Here is a 17,008-nt window from a genome sequence, read left to right on the forward strand (position 1 = left end):
GGAGGGGGGGAAAGATGCAGACACAGGCTGTCACGAGCTCCATCTGTGGTAGTCAGGAAGGGCTTCACAGAGGAGGTGATCCAAGCTTGACCTTAACAGATGAGCACAAGTTTGCTAAGCAAAAGAAATATGCAAGGTTGTGAGAGCCAGTGGACAGTGATCAAGGCCTCTGGCCAGAAGGTTAGGTGCAAAGTAGGAATGGCCTGAGAGGCCAGGAGTGTGATTGGCCTATAACTGGAGGGCAGTGGGAGCCACAGAAGGGCTTGGAGCAGGAGAGGGACGGGGTCAGCTCGTGCACTGAAGAACCTCCTGGGACACTGAGAGGGCAAGACTGGAGCCCTGGAGGCAACAGAGGAGGCTGGAGGTGAAGACAAGGCCTGAGCAGGGGCAGAGGCCATGAGCATAGGGAGTAGGAGAGGTAGAGCAGACGCCAGAGCCATAACTGAGGTTGGATGAATAGGACTTACTGAGAGTGGAACAGAGGTGACAGGAGTGGACAGAGCAAGAAGAGTAGGATGTCACTCAGGTCTCGCCAGGGGAGTAAGTGAACAGTGAGGCTGTCTCTTTAGTAGAAGGAGGCTCAGGTGTGTGGGAGGGTTGCTAAGGGCTGTTTTGCACAGGGAAAGATCAGAAGGTCTTAGTGAGAATCCAGGGGGACATCCAGGAGGCAGAAGAATGGGTTGGGTGCTCACTTCTGACTGGAGCTGAGGGACTAGAACCTCTACAGGAAGACAGGGCAGGTGGGACAAGTAGAGGGCCAGGACACAGAGAGCCCCGAGGATAGTGGCCCCCAGTAAAGGGTGGGCAGTGAAAGGTGAACCCTCCAGGGAGCAACTGGAGAGGGAAGAAGCTGACCAGGAAAGAAGAAGATGTAAAGGAAAGGGACTGTCATATGGGAAGGAGTGGTCTGTGTCAGATGAGAACCCAAATGTTATCCTCAGGTCTCAGCAATGAATGAGTGGGTCCTCAGTGACCTTGTTCAAAACCACTGCAGGGCCATGGGAGGTGGGCAGCCAGATGAAGAGGGTTAAGAAGGAAATGGAAGATAAGGGACTGAACCAGTGGATGCACCACAAAACTTCACCTGTAAAAGGGATGAGAAATAATTCAAGGGAGCTTGATGCAGGCCGCATGCGTGCACGCACTGTGTGTGTGTGTGTGTGTGTGTGTGTGTGTGTGTGCTTAGAGATCATGAAACATGTTTTAATGCTGCCAGGGAAGGAGAGAAGGAAGATAGAGAAGCACAAGAAAGCAGTTTCCTGTAGAGGTGGGGAGAGGGGGACCTTTACTCAGGCCTTCATTCACCCAACAAGTGACTTCTAAGTCAGGGCCTATGATGGGAGAGGGAACCATAGCCCAGAACTGTCACAGAAGGTCCAGAGCCACTGGCCTGAGTCAGCTCCTTTGGCCAGCACACAGGACCCTTGTTCATCTCTGTCCAGTCACCACCACCAACCTGCTCCTCTTTCCTGACCCCAACTCAATGATGGCTTCATCCTCCCCCAGGCCGGAGCACTGGGTCCTGTCCTGGACACCCCTATACTCCATAGCTCATCAAGCCCCATATTCTGTTCTTTCTGCCTCCTGAATCTCTGTCTTATCCCCTCAGCCTCTGGCCTAATCCAGGCTCCATCCTTTCCTTCCTGAGTCCCTGCTCAATCTACCTTCTGGGCTACTTACAGGCTTCCAGTCACATTCCTCCGGTTCTTGGCTCCAGCTCTGACCAGATCCTGCCCTGCTCTAAACCCTTCCATGGCTCCCTACTACTACCACCCTCCATCCCCAGAACAAAGTCCAAGCTCCTCATCCTGGCCTCTGCCCACCTTTTCATCATCTTCCAGTCTGACTGGCCTTCTGCCCGGACGTCTATAGACAGTCATACTCCTGCACACTCCCCTGTCTTTGCTCCTCCTGAAAAGCCCTCCCCACAAGCTCTTCTCCATCGTTGCTTGGCACCTCCTGCTCCTCCAAAATCCAGCTTCAATGGCCCCTCCTCTGGAAACCCTTTCCTGACCTGCCAAACCAAAAAAAGACTCTTGCACTCCCTTCCTCTGCACACCCCTGACCATTAACGTGTGGGTCTGTCCCCCCATCTGACCCCGAGCTCCTTGAGGGCAGGGCCCAGACCTGACTCATCTTGGTCACCATCATCGCCCAGCACGAAGCTCAGCTCGGCACAGCAGAAGCCTCAGGAAATATTTAAGTAATGGGTGGGTGAAGGTGTGAATGAGCGAGTGTGAGTGAGTGGTTATATGAGGAAATCAGTGAGTGAGGGAATTAATGAGGGCAGGAAGGACCGAACGGACGGGTGGGCAGGACAGGTAGGTGCCGACGGGAATCAGGTTTAGGGTGGGAGGAATGGAATGGATGAATATCTGAGACTGCATCCCGGATTCAGTTTCTCCAACAAAGCAAAATAGAGTTTAGTCGCCCAGGCTAAGCTCTTCCCTCCGCCTCGAGCCCCACCAAGTTCACCGTCTCCCGTCCGAGCTATGTCCGGAATCCCAACACTGGGCATGCTGGAAAGAGCTTACCGGGCCGGACCCGCAGAGCCTGTCCCGTCACCGGCGGGCTCCAGCCCTTGCGGAGCCCATCAGGACGCCCACCCACGAGGTGCCCCGCCTATTGGCCGACTGGCGTGACAGACGGAGACTGGCGTCTTCGAAAGCCTATCGCTGTCCGACTTGGGTCATGGGCTCCGCCTACTGGGGAACGCGCCCTGAGTGGCCCAGGGTGGTAGTTGAGAAAGAGGTGGAGGAATGTCTATTGGCTAGTTGATAGTGACTGACGTCAAGCATAGCTTATCACAGCTAGACTCCGGAGGAGTTCTCCCTCCTGTGTCAGACCCGCTTCTGGAAAGACTGAATCGGGAGGTAGTTGAGGGCGTGGTTGACTGCAAAAGAACCGGGAATTGGGTTTCTGGGTTGCACGTACGCTGGCCTGATCCTTGTGTCCTGAGGAAGGATGGGGACTTGAGAGTTCTGACTCCTTGGTCCCGAGGTAGGAGGCTGGGGGCCTGAGGAAGAAGGGGACTGAGGACCGATGGAAGGAGGGACTGGGGTCCTAGACTTCAAGATCCGAGGGAGGAGAGCGCTGGGAACCAGAAAGGTCAGGGTCTAGGGACGGGGACTTCTGGGTCCCAAGAGTCACTGGCCTGCCCAGGGATGACATATATGAGGTTCAGGATTTTATGTGGTTATTTATGGGATTGGAGCCAGGTCTTGTCCTCAGGCAAGAGTTCTGGGTCCTGAGGTGGGGCTTGGGCTAGAGATGAAGAGGAAGAAGCTTAGCAGTTCTGGCCTCTACATGCCCTTTCCTCATCCCTAAAAGGAAGCCAGGGGAAGAGTGCTGTCTGCAAAAGGAAGTCAGAGTGGGAGGAGACTTGAAACTCACGTGGAGACAAAAACATAGATACCAATGGAGAGATTAAAATATTGAAAACAACAATAATAATAATGGAACTCTCTTGTATGGAGTTTACTGTGGCCCAGGTTCTGTCCTAAGCATTTATGTAATTATCTCATGTCTTCCTCATAACAGCTCTAAAAGATTGGATTATTATTATTATCCCCATTTTACAAGTGAGAAAATTGACACCCAGGGAGAAAAAAATCAAGATGTAAAAAGACAGGAGAGACACAAAACACAGATGGAGATAAACAAAGAGATAAAGATAGGCCCAAAGAAAAGAACAGGCAGACAAGGGTAAAAAAGAGAGGGGCTGAGATCTGTCACTCCTAGGGGGTGGAGGGCAGGCCGGGGGGCCAGATTCCTGGATCCTAAGGAAGGAAGGACCAAGGATGGGGACTCTTAGGTATTTCCTACCCTGACTCCCACATACCACGCTGTCCAGCCCTTCTTGCTGTGGGCGTTGGGCCTGGTTGAGGTCAAAAATAATGATTAGGAGGAAGCAGGTATGTCATTAGCCTATCAGAAGCTGATAAGATAATGATTCATGGGGATACCCCGAGCCCCAGAGGGAGGGGCCTTTCCCCCACAGCCTCTGTTATTTGATCTGGACAGATCAGACTTCAGGGAGGACCAGGGTGGGGCAGGGCTCTCTCTGTCACTCTCCATCACTGGGTCTCCATCACTCAGAACTGTCACTGAGACCCTTGTGGAGACAGGTGGGCCACCCTAGGACAGCAACAGCTTTGCTGGTGGGTCTTCACTCTCTGGGTCTCTCCTTTCCCCCAGACCTTGAATCATTGCCCACCAGAGGTCCTGGCTCATTGCAGGGGCTCAGCCAATGCTAATGGAGTAGATAAACGAACATCCATGTTTCTCTGTGCAGCTCTTCCTCTGGCCCCATCACACCCTCTCTCGTGTCCCCATCATTTCATTTCTCAGCCTCTCCCTGGCCTCATCCATCTTCTCCCACCTTCCCTTTCACCCTGGTGTTTCTCCTGAAGCCACAGAGCCATCATCCCCATTAGGGAGAAACTGAGGCTCATTTTGGAAAGAGTCACGCTCCCAAGGCCACCTGTGGGACATGTAAAGGAGTAGCTGAGAAAGATTCTCAAGGCCCCAGATACAGACACATTCCCAGCGCCTCAGAGTCAGAAATGCAAGATCGCCCCAAGCACATGCCTTTACAACATATCCTTAGGGTGATCTTGCATTTACACCCACACAATCAGAGAATCGCATACACAGAATCACATACACGCAATCACCTACAAACACAAACATAGACACACAATCACAGAATCGCTGCACTAACACACACAGAACTATCCTATTCCACATGCAAAACAAAGAACCCCCTTATGCAGTTATATGCCCAGCTACTGATAGGCATTCATTCAATCCCCTACTGGGACCAAGAGCAAAGACTTGCTTTCATTTACTGTTGTAGCCCCAGCAATTAGTACAGACCTCCATCATTGTCATCATCACCATAAACACAAGATGTTTCCTATGTGCTAGACTCAAGTCTAGGCACTTTACATGAATTAACTCATTTAATCCTCTCAATAACTCTATTCACAACAACCCATTTTGCAGGTGGAAAAATTGAAGTCCAGGGAAGTTCAGTGATTTGCCCAAGGTTTCACCGCCAGTGAAGAGGCCATCAGGATTGTAACAGGCTTTCTGGCTCTCAAGGCCATCACACAGGTCTACTCAATAAATAACTCCTGCCTTAATCCAGTCAGAATTACAGAACCTGAATGACTGAAACCACACCCAAACTCAGGCACACAGTGGGTAGACTAACAGGAGGGCAATAGAAACACACAAATAAAAAAGACTCCTTCACATGTCACACCCCATAACACAGGGACACACAAAGTGACATATCGTGACAATCTCCACACAGAAACACAGCACCCAGAGGCACACACCACACAGAAACAACAACACACCCAAACCCAGATACACGGACCCACCCAGAGCTCTGTTCTGCCCCCAGCCCCACTGGGCTGGCGCTCGAGGAAGCAGCATGCTTAGGATGGGAAGGGGGGGCCACCTCACTTGTCCGCTCGGCCGGACCGGTTCCACGAGGGCCACGGATGGCACCACCTGCCTTGTGAAACCCATGTTGGGCAACTGGACCCAAGCCTGGCCTGGACTCCTGGGTTCTGGGGAGAGAGGGGCTGGGAGCCTGGACTCGGGTCTGCGGGTAGAGGGCCTGGGGGCCTGGACTCTCAGGTCCTGAGGGCTGGGGGCCTAGAATCCTGGGTTCTGCAAAAAGGGGGAGCCAGTTACTTGTATTCCTCTTTTTTTGAAGGTAGCATTCTAGATTTAGCAGATAAAATACAGGATGCCCAGTTAAATTTAAATTTCAGATGAACAACACATACATATTTAAAAAAAAGGTATTTAACTGGGCGTCCTGTATTTTATCTGGCAACCCTATTTGAGGGGGAGGAGGCCAGATGCTGGAGACTCTGCCATGGTCACTCCTCAGCCCCCAGGCCTCTCTTCTTCCTGCCCTCCGCCCTCCTCCTCACCCCTAAGCAGGCCACCTCACAGCTTCCCCAGTCCCGATTTCCTCATCTACATGAGTTGCTGTATCTAATTGCGGCCCCCAAGCTGTGTCAGAGTGAGGAAGGAAACTGGAAGAGAACTCAGGTTGTCACACCAGGAGCCCCAGGGTCCTCAGAGATGACTAATCCTGAGTCACCTGCAGTCCATGGTCTGAATAGCTGGGGATAGGGCCCTTTGGCTGCCTCCAAGGGGTCGGCCTGGAGAAGGGAGAGGTGCTGAGATAGGCAGAGAGCCCAGGAGAAGGGAAAGAGACACAGAGCTTGGCAGGAGGGAGACTCAGAGATCGGGAGACAGAGAACCAGAGAAATTTGGAAACAGATTGGCCGAGACTGAGGAAAGAAAGTGGAGAGATTTAGAGCTGGAGAGACAAAGATGCAGAGATGGGGGGACAGGGATACGAACAGAAGTGGAGAGATGTTCGGCAGACATTCACGATCCCGGACCAAGTGATGGACACACGCAGGCCAGACGGCTGCGTGCTGCCCACAGGTCTGGGGACAAGGCTAGCAAGCCATCTGGGTGATACCAGGAGACCAAGGCTTGGGACCTGATGTGTTGGACCAGGGGGTGGGGGAAAGCTGGGATCTCAAGCCAACATAGTGAGCCACCTGCCGTCACCCCATACCCATAACCAGTGGGGTGACGACACCACCTTCTCTGCAGTTGACACCCCAGTTTTCCAGTGCCTCCTACATTTTTGGGGTAACACCCGTGCTCAAAACCCCACCCGGCCCTAATGCTGCTTCCTTCATTGAGTCACGTCTAACCCCGCCAGGTCTGTGGGGGGAGACGTTGGTGACTCAGGCATCCAGGCCCCCAGGTCTCTCACCTCTCAAGAACCCAGCAGGTCTGGAATCCCAGGACTCCCTCCCCAACTCAGGGATACAGCCTGGCCTAATCCAAGAATCTGGACCCCAGACCCCTCCTCTCTCAGACCCAGGAATCTGAGCCCCCTCTCCCTCCTCTATTAGGATCCAGAGATCAGGCCCCCAGCCTCCTCTTCCCTCAGACCCAGGAATCCAGGTCCCTAGTCTCCTGCTCTGTTAGGACTCAGCCACCTCCTTCAGGAACCAGGCTTCTCAGTTTCCAGCCTCCTCTCTCCCCATGTAAAGGTAGAGAGAGGTGTGTTTATTTACTTTGGTTCCAGCATGAGTCACCCCCAAAACACACTGCCCCCCCCATGTGCCTCATGGTCCGGAATGGGAGGACAATGACCCCTCTCCCAGGGGACATCCTCACTAAGGATGATGGGCGAGCCCCTCAAAGGAAGCCCACACTGCCCTCTCTACCACCCTGCAGCCCTTTCTTCTCTCCCACCTTCCCTTCCCTCTAAGCCCTGTGGTGGCCATGGCCTCCACCTACCTGCCCCTCCACCTTTCCATCTTTGCATCTCTCTGCTCCAAGTCTGTCTCCCTCTCCTTGTTATTTCTCCCCAGATCTTTGTCCCTCTGTCTAGGCATCTATTTCTCCATCCCTCTAGGTCTTCTCTTCTCCCTCCATCTCTGAATCTCCTTATTTCTCTCTCTCCAATCTCGACAGACCTCCCCTCTGTCTCTGTGTCCCCCATTCCTTCCCTATCTCTCTGTCTCTCCCTCTTTCGGTCCCCACTTTGACCCAGCTATACCTCTTGCGCCTCCCCTCCACCTTCTCTCCCCAGCTCTGCCCACTCCCCTTCCTATCTCCACTCCCAGCTCCACATCCCTGGACCCCTCCCCACAATTTCCTCCGTCCTCTGAGGCACAGCAGGAGGGGGAAGTGGGGGGATGGGAGATAGAGAGGGAGGGGAAGTCCCAGTGGTGGGGGGAAGAGGGTCAGCCCAACCGGCTTGGCTCCCTAGCCACCTCTGTCATAGCCCCGCCCAGTGCCTCATGGCCCGCCCAAATATAAGCAGCTCCTGGCCTGAGACTGAGAACTCAGTGCCCGTGTCATCCACACCTCTGTCTCCATCATCGCCATCAACTTCCTGCAGGTAGGAACACCCCCTCTAAGCCTTCTGCTCTGAGGCCAACACCTCTGCCTGCTCTGTTCTCCCCTCACCCCACTCCACTCACAACTCTCTTTCCCCTTGCAGATCTCTGACTCTCTCTCTCTCTCTCTCTCTCTCTCTCTCTCTCTCTCTCTGGACATCCCTGTCTTTCTCAGTGGCCCCTGTACCCCCTTGTCACCCTGAGTGGCGCAAGGTTGAATTTGGAAACCATGGGGCCCAGCACCCCCTCTACTAACCTCCTTGGCCTGGGTTATCAGATGTGGGGCATTTCTCTTCACCTCTCTGAGCCTCAGCGCTGTCTGTGAAATGGGCTTGCAGAGAAGTGACACTGCTGGGCAGGTATGAGTGTTACTGGTGGCATCTCTATGGGCACCTGGCTCTGATCTCTTTCTCCCCTCGTCTCTGACGTTCACTGTCTCTGTCTCTTGGTCTCAGCTCTGCCTCTGGAATGAGGAGGGTCCTCTGGGGTCTGTCGGGCAGCAGCACAGAGTTGGGCGAATTTCTCGCCCCCACCCCATACATTCCTATTCCATGCCTCTCCTAGATGGCAGGCTAACTTGGCCTCTTTCTCTTCAGCACCCTTCCCCCTGAGAACCCAGCCCCCAGTGCCCCTGCCCCTTGCCCTCCCCTCCCCCAGTATCCAGTGTCCCTTGGACAGACTGCACCGCTGTCACCGCTGCCACTTCTGCCGTCCCCAACGCCACTTCCTCAGGGCCAGCAAGATGCAGTTTGAGATGCACGACAACGTGAAAGGCAAAGGTGGGACCACTGGATGGACCGGAAACCCTTCCAGTCCCTGGAATCTGGCCGCTTCCCTCCCCTGGGCACCTTGGCTTCGAAGACAGACGGCACCTGCTTGCACCCCAGAGGCCCCCGAAATGCGGGACCCAGCACCCCAGGCCCAGAAGTGGAGGAGACAGCAGCACGTCTTGGCCCCGCCCACATGTGGCGCCCACCCTTCCCCAGATGTGCAGGCGCTCCCCACCCCCAGCTCAGCCAGACGTGCAGGAGGCAGCTGCAATGGGACAGACTGGGGTGTCGGTGCTCAGATGTAGCAGAAGGGAAGGGGGCGCAGTGGAGTCCCCTCAGTGGGCGGCCTGGCGGCCCCGCCCAGCCTGCCCGGCAGAGGGAGGAGTGGCAAGGGTGCGCGGACCCTGGAAGAGCTGCAAGGCTGCCCTCTGACCTCAGTCTCCCACCTCCGCAGCCATGTCCTACCCAGTGACCAGCCAGCCCCAATGTGCCAGCACCTGCTACCAGACCCAGCTCAGTGACTGGCACACCGGTCTCACGGACTGCTGCAACGACATGCCCGTCTGTGAGTGCGCGCCTCTCCCCTCCAGGCCGGCGGGAGAGCAAAAGGGGAGGGAGGGTCACCTCTTCCCCCCTTCCCCACTAATCCCACTCCCTTCTCCCTTTTTTGGACTCCGAATTCCCACTCTCTAACCCTCAGGCCCTCCTCGGTCCCCTAACACTTCCTAGGATCCTGACCTCACACCTTCCAACTTCCCCTCTGACCCTCAACCTCCCTCTTGCACACTCAAACCCTGTTTCCCAATCTCTAAGCCCTCCCCATTCCCTCTGGGACCTTCACTTTGCTTTCCCCCAACACTCAATTCCCTCTGGGACCCTCGACTTGCTGCGGGGACAGCCTCGGCCCTCCCGGAGGCGGAGCCGACAGGAGGCACCGGGTGGGCTCCCCAGCACCCCACCCTGCTCGGCTCTGACCGCCCCGACTCCGCCACAGGTCTGTGCGGCACTTTCGCCCCTCTGTGCCTCGCCTGCCGCATCTCCGACGACTTCGGCGAGTGCTGCTGCGCGCCCTACCTGCCTGGAGGCCTGCACTCCCTGCGCACCGGCATGCGCGAGCGCTATCGCATCCAGGTGCGCGTGGGGCCGTGAGCCGCGGAGACAGGAGACTGGGGACAGGCCTCCTGGGACCCGCAGGGATCCTAACCTCTCTCTCCCACCCTCTAGGGCTCTGTCGGGCACGACTGGGCGGCCCTCACCTTTTGTTTGCCCTGCGCCCTCTGTCAGATGGCGCGGGAACTGAAGATCCGAGAGTAAAGAAGTGTCCCCCGACACTCTTCTCCCACCTGTCTTGCCTGGCCTCCTCTGCCCACTCCTGGGAGGGCCTGCCCCTCCACCCCATCCTGCCACAAGAAATACACCCACAATAAAAACCTGAAAACCAACTCCGCCTATGTCTTGCGTCCCAGAGAAGGAATCTGGGTGGAGAAGGAGGTTTGGTGAGGAAGGTGAGGACACAGGGAAGATGCCTAGGTGTGGAAGGAGGAGTTGCAGTCCAGTCAGATCTTTGACCCCCACCTTCTAGGGATGAAATTGGCAAGTCTCTTTTCTCTCTAAGTCAGGGTGTGCTCGCAAAGTAAAACGAACTCCCCCCTTGGCTGCCTACCTGAAGCTCTGTCCAGATTCTGAAAAGAAGCAAAATCAGAAAGGCCCTCTTGGTAGAGTCCAGGCACTCAAGTTCAAAGAAAATATTTAGGAAAGCCCTCCTGCTCATTCACTACCTATGGACTCTTACCCTACACACAGTTCTAACAGGTTGGGGGGACTTTGTTTCCAAAGCAGAGAATTGCCAGGTTTGGGGCTCTCTGGAACAGGAAGAAATCCTTAAGGATCAGCCAATTCAATCCACTCTCTCTGTTGCAAAAGCAACAAGCAAATTATGTTCTTGCCTCAAAACTGGACAGACCTGGGATCCAATCTTGACTCTTACCACGTACTACGTAATCCTTTCTAAGCCTGTTTCCCCCTCTGAGAATAAACCCTAATATGTCTTATGGCTATTGTTGAGAGCAAGAGATGAAACAGATGGAAAGGCCAAAGATGGAACTTAATAAACTGTTATTATTATTTTATGAATACTATTATAACTATTCTAATAATATATTATTTGTATTATTTGCTATTATTCTTCTCAATCTGTGGATCCAACCATCGAGTGACATCTTCACTTGGACTATCCAATAGACATCTCAAATTTGACGTGTCCAAAACCTAACTCCTGATTTCCTTCCCAAGCCTGCTCTTCCCACCACCTTCCCCATCTCAGAAACTAGCAAGCCCCAACCTTTCAGTTGCTCAGTCACTTTCTCTCTCACCCAGCATCCAATCTGTGAACAAACTGTGGGCCCCACTTTCAGAATATATCCAGAATCTCACTTCCCCCTCCGCTGCCCCCACCTGTTCCAGCCGCCGTCCTCCTCAGCCTGAACTAATGCAGTGGCTCCTCACTGGACTCCCTGCCCCACCCCCACTGGTCCTTTAGTTGCTTCCCCAGAGAAGCCCTGTGAACATGTGAGTCAGATCACACATTCCTCCTCTGCTCAGAACTTTCTCAGAGCTCCTCCTGCACTGAGTAAAAGCTGGAGTCCTCACCTGGCCCAAGGACCTGCGTGATCTTCCACTGGTTCCCCATATGCCCAGCTCGGTCCACTCCAACCACATGTCTTTGTTGTTTCTCTAGAATGCTAGGCACGCTCCCACCTCAGGGCCTTTGCCCTGGCTGTTCTCTCAACTTGGCATTCTCTTCCCTCAGACGTCTGTATGGCTCGTTCCTCCAGTTCTGCTCACGTCATCTTATGAGCGAGGCCTTCCCTTCCCAGCTTACATTAAACAGCAAGTACCAGCCTCCTACCCCTTCCTTCACTGCCTTATTTTCCTAGTCATCTTCCAATATACCTCACCACTTACTTATTATCAGGCTTTCCACTGGTTTGTTAGCTCCATGAGGGTAGGGACCTTGTTCACTGCTGTGTCCCCTGCACCTAGGACAGTGTGGAACCCATTGTAGGTGGAAATAATAAGTTATCACAAGTGGGAGACACTGGCTTAGCAAAGAGAAGTGATTTTAGAGGTAATGGGAGGGCAGCGGATGGAAACTCAGTCAGGCTGGTATCAGAATCTGGGTGCACCTATTAATTAGCTCTGAGTTCTTAGGCAAGGGACTTAGTTTCCACATCTGCAAATTGGGGGGCCCAGACTTAATCTTCCCAGCCTCCCTGCTAGGAAGGTTAAGGCTCATGCAAGCACCCCACACAGTGCATGGAGTGTGGTTGGCCCTTGGAAGTATTCCGTCCCCCACCCCCTTTCCTGAGCGTTGCCAATCCCTAGGGCGTTGTGGCCACATATAGGCTGGAATCCAGGCCTCTAGCCTCCCACACCCAGGCTTTTTCTCACACTCCATGAGCCTCATGCATTTAGGTGCATGGATACCAGGGAGAGGTGACAGCTGAGGGGCTGACAATGGAGGGAGGAGGAACACGTACTGTGGGGCATTTGTACATGGGTATCTGCATGACAATGACAGGAGTTGGAAGAAGGGTGGCTGTGCATCCCAGAGAAAAGTTCCAGCCACAGTACAAACACTCTACTTAGGAAGGCAAAGTCACATTAGGAAGAGACCTTACCAAAGGGGCCACGCATAGCACGGAGCAGTCTTGAAGAGCCGCCTTAGCTCCTTCCTGGTCACCCAATGACCTCTCCACTGGCCTGGGGACTCCCTGAGGCAGCATGTCCCGCTGCTGGTTACCTTCCCAGTTGGGAAATTTACCTTGTCCCCAGTAGGAATTGGCCATTTTGAACACTCTGCCCCTAGTGCCCACTCTGTGCTGGGCCAGCTCTCAGGTCGTCGACCTGTGCCTTCTCTCTGGAGGCAGAAGCTGACAGTTGGTGGGCTGTCGTCAGGGCTCATGGATTTGAAAGTCAAAAGGTGCACAGAGGTTAGGTTCAAATGACGGCTATCACTCAACAGCTAAATAAATCTATTTGTTTTCTCATCTGCAAACTAGGGATTACATGGTACCTACCTCATACAGTTGTTGGAAAGATCAAATAAAACCACTGCAGTAACAAGCCAAGCAAACTGTCTAGCATTGGTGCTCAGTAAATACAAGTTCACAGTCATGTCTTGGAGGTTAGGTACTACCATCAGCTCATAAAAGCCAAACCGCATGTGTGGGCCGAGGAATTCCTAAAAATCCCTTGAATTGCCCAGAAAGTCTGAAAATACTGATATTCACAGACTACACTGGAGACCCACATGCCCCTAAGTCCCACACATCACCCCTTGGCTGAACATCAGCTGAAGCAGCCAGCTTGTACCTAGAGGCTCGTTTGCACAGAAAGTACATAGTTTAACATTCCCAGCAAGATTTCCATGGTCAGAGAGGCCAGCCAAGGGGACAGAGAGTTCCCGCTCCCAACTCCTCTTGCCTCAGAGCTCTTGCCTGCCAGGCCACTGGCAGCTAATGGCTCCCAGGATACTTTTGGTTGTGTCTACCTGAATTAGGGTAAGCTCACCATGCTGGGGCTAGGGCCTCCTTTCCGTCTCCGCACTGCCTGAACTCCTGTCTCTCATGTCAGGAACCAGAATTAAATCTGATACAGTAGTACCTCGGTTTTCGAATGTCTCCGTTGACGAACATTTCGGTTTACGAACACTGTAAACCCAGAAGTAAATGCTTCGGTTTTTCAATACGCCTCAGAAGTCAAACATGTCACGCGGCTTCTGCTGAGTGCAAGATCCTGAGGCCTAGCTGTCGGCTGTTTTCCAACGTTCCAGAACTCGAATGGTCTTCCAGAACGGATTACGTTCGAAAACCGAGGTAGCACTGTACTGGGACCAAGGCAGTCTGTTTTCCCTCCTGAAACAAACTGCAACAGGCATCGGGATAGGGTGGAAGGCCTCACAGCCCTCATGTCCCCTTGGTTTGTCCGTCCCTTCTGGGAACAAGAGCTTCTGTAGTGGCACCACCCTGACTCCTGTCTAGGACGGGAAGCAAGGAGTCAGGCACAGGTAGCGTGGCTTGGAGGGGGCACCAAGATAAGGACATTTATCCAGTTTATCCAGAGCTCAGGTGTTGGCTCAGAGAGCCAAGACACTCATCTCCTGCTTGCAGAGTGCTGGGACACCAGTCTTCCCCACGTTCTTTGCCGATTCAATCACTCCCCAATCTCTCAGCTGGCCTCCAATGGCACATGTGCACAGGCCTCTTAGACTGAGGCCCCCAGAAAAAGGGAAGACACAAGGCCCAGCTCCCCAAGGTCTAAAAAAGCATCTGGGAGATGGGAGTCTTGGGAAAGGAGAGTCTCAAGTTCAAGGTGGCTAGGATGGAGGGGGTTGTCTTCAAGGGGTAGAGGAGCTCCGAAGTCCAAGGTGATAGCTGGGGTCTGGGGCAGCCCCTGGAGAGAGCCCAGAAGTCACCCAGGCAGCTTTGTCTGGGAAGAGAGCTGTATGTTGAGGTCTCCACCATTTGTATCTCCAGCCTTGGTGTCCACCCCCACCCCTCCTCCCCATGTCTGGGGCAGCATCTCAGGCAGCATTAGCGCTCCTGAGCTGGGGGACCCGGTCCTGGGGTCAGGTAACCAGCCTCGGGGTGGCAGCAGCAGTTTCCTGCCCTTGCTGGAGCCCCTGGGCTGCCTCACTGTCCTGCCTCTTCTCCACCGTGTCCCTTACCAGTCCAGCCAGTCCCCTGCACTCAGTTCCTTCCTCTGAAACGCTCAGAATGGTTTCTGTTTCTTCGGCTGGACCTGAACTATGAGGTCGAAAGGGCATCTTAGGTCAAAAACTGGACTCATCTTCCCCACAGGCCCAGTCTGCCCATCTTAATAAAGGTTCCCATCATCCACCCGGTTTGGGCCACAACACTGGGATCATCCTGGATTCCCTCCTCCCTCACCTCAACATCTACACCATCACTACATGCTTCTGCCACATCCTGCATCTGTCCTTGACCCCCTCCCAGGGCCACCACCCTGGTCTGGCGCATCATCTCGTCCTTCTGCTGCCTCTCCCACTCCCTCCAACCCATTCTCCACACCACAGCTGAGTGACCTCTTAAATACATTGTATCCTGTCATTGCCCTGAGAACCAAAGCCCACAGGCCCTGGGTGATCCAGCCCCTGCCTGACCCTGACCCTATTTCCTCTTCACACTCGGTTAGAATCACACTGGCCAGTTTTCGATCTTTCCAATAAAACCAGCTGGTTCTCACCTCAGCGCCTTTGTTCCCTCTGCCTGGAACTCACTTCCCACAGCCAGTTCCCTCTATGTCATTGTCTAGCTTCTTGAATGCCCAGCTGACTTTACCCTGAGGTCCCTACAGCCACATCAGTCCCAGGGGATCAGGGAACCTTGTCTTGGTTCCTGTTTGCCTGGTGCCATCAACAGTGCCTGATACATAGTAGGTATTCAATAAATAATTGTTGAATGAAGAACAAAGAAGGCCCTGAGGACCCAGAGGGAAGGGAACCAGAGGTCTCTGAGGATAATGTCCAGGGGCCCCCACATGGAGGGGCCCCAAGTTCAGAGCAGCCCCATCAGGTGACCCAGCGTGGGTCAGAGGGACATGCTGGTGAGATTGTCCTGGCTCAATAGTCCCTTCCGGCCTACACCAGACCCATGCCCACTGCCCCCAGGACCCCCGCCGCCCCCACAGTACTCATGCAGCCTGTGTCTCAGTGTAACAAGCGCTGACCCCAGGCAGGCGCCGTTGGGTGCATGTGGCCCGCCAGGCAGCTGGAGTAGCAGTGTGGCCACACCGGCCATGCCATCTTCGGTGGGCTCGAGGGTGATAGGCCCAGCTCGCAGGCCGGCAGTGGTGGTGGGGATGGCGGGTGGGCAGCAGCCCCCTCCCACAGGTCCCCAGGGCCCCCCAGCCCCTGTCAGCAGCAGGGGTGCCAAGAAGGGCTCTGAGCGGCGGAATGTGGGTGGTGGGAGCCCGGCTGGCTTCCAGGCAGGGACTGGGGCAGCAGGGTCCGGCGGGAAGCAGACGGTGACCTTAGCAAAGGGGCGGCTGGCCATCTTGGTCATTTCTTGCAGGTGCCGGCGCTGCTCCTGCCGCTGGTCCAGGGCCTGCTTAGCTTTCCAGAGGAGCACACAGAGCGAGAGGAAGAGGAAGAAGCAGGAGAAGAAGACGGAGAAGAAGACAAACAGGTCGATGTGGGCTTGGTCCTGCCGGAAGAAAAGCAGGCCCTGCGAGTCCGCGGAGCCGTTGGCGCCGGGCCCACTTGGGTCTCCCACGCCCAGGAGCAGCAGGTAGAAGCGGCTGGACTTGAGGGCGTGGTGCTCATGCGGGTAGGTGATGACCAGCCGGTCCCGCACGCTGTGCACCACCAGCACTGCTGATGGCTCCGTCACTGTCACATAGGTGATCAGGCCCCGTGGCCACACCTCCCGCACACGTGGCTCTGCTGGAGTAGCTGGCCCGCTCCCTGCTCCTGGTCCCCCCAGATCCCCGGCGCCCCGAGGCCCGCCATCTGCAGGGGGTGGGGGTGGGGGCGGGGGCGGGGGAGGCTGGATATGGACGGTGTGGACGCCTGTGTCCGGGGCCACGCGGACCACAAAGGTGTCGTAGGAGGTGGAGACGTAGAGGTCCACAGCACCGAAGGTCACGTCCAACGTCAGGCGGATGTCCACATTGGTGAACTTTGGCTGCACGCCAAAGAGGACCGTGCGGCCAGGGCCCAGGGCCCTGCGCTTGGGCTCATGGAAGCAGTTGGTCTGGGACGTCGGGTCCAGGCAGCATTCCTGCTCCACGGAGATGAGGCGGTAGCACTGCTGACCACCCAGTGGGCTCCCATGGAAGGACTCCCGGCACTTGGCGCACTGCAGGCAGGGGTAGTGGGTGGAGGCAGCCATCAGGGCTGAGCTCAGTGCCCAGCCCTGCTCGGAGCAGGGCTGACACTCTGTACCTATTGGTAAGGAGCCAAGGCCCGGGTTCCTCTGGTGCCCCCAGCAGCTTCCTGTGAGCCCGCGGAACCTCCCTGACAATATGGATGCTGCCAGGACCCTATTCCAGCACTGCTGTCCCTGGTGTCACCCCAGTGGCCACAACACCTTGAAGCTGAGGCCTCTGGAACTCTGAGGCAAAGCGATGAAGAACTCTGCTGAATCCTGGTTCTACTTCCTCACCAGCTATGTGTGTGGCCTTGGAAGACTGACTGAACTTGAGATTCTTTCCCTGCACAGAGCTGGTAACACAGCTGGCTCACAGGACTGCTGAAAG

At 54.9% G+C, this 17,008-nt stretch overlaps 2 protein-coding genes across 3 annotated transcripts in view; one reads left to right on the forward strand and one right to left on the reverse strand.

Annotated features, from left to right (window-relative positions):
- The first annotated feature begins 2,867 nt into the window (after positions 1-2,867).
- On the forward strand, positions 2,868-10,170 carry CNFN (cornifelin). Of its 2 annotated transcripts, none has more exons than XM_074315894.1 (5): positions 2,868-3,000; positions 8,555-8,737; positions 9,183-9,293; positions 9,723-9,859; positions 9,953-10,170. In XM_074315894.1, exons 2-5 carry the CDS (start codon positions 8,701-8,703, stop codon positions 10,040-10,042), a joined length of 375 nt encoding a protein of 124 aa, XP_074171995.1. In that variant the 5' UTR covers positions 2,868-3,000; positions 8,555-8,700; the 3' UTR covers positions 10,043-10,170. The 2 variants fall into 2 exon arrangements, with proteins under 2 accessions (XP_074171995.1, XP_019569282.1); XM_019713723.2 differs by lacking the exon at positions 2,868-3,000 and adding an exon at positions 7,924-7,960 and having other exon boundaries at positions 8,616-8,737.
- Positions 10,171-13,797: 3,627 nt separating this feature from the next.
- The window catches only part of MEGF8 (multiple EGF like domains 8), a 40,156-nt gene continuing 36,945 nt past the window's right edge, over positions 13,798-17,008 (reverse strand). The window contains exon 41 of the mRNA XM_019713724.2: positions 13,798-16,608. Within this exon, the coding sequence (XP_019569283.2) occupies positions 15,340-16,608 (1,269 nt within the window). The 3' untranslated portion in view covers positions 13,798-15,339. The remainder of the gene's footprint in view (positions 16,609-17,008) is intronic.

This window comes from Rhinolophus sinicus, linkage group LG11 (assembly GCF_036562045.2).
Source record: "Rhinolophus sinicus isolate RSC01 linkage group LG11, ASM3656204v1, whole genome shotgun sequence".
Classification (NCBI taxonomy): Eukaryota; Metazoa; Chordata; class Mammalia; order Chiroptera; family Rhinolophidae; genus Rhinolophus; species Rhinolophus sinicus.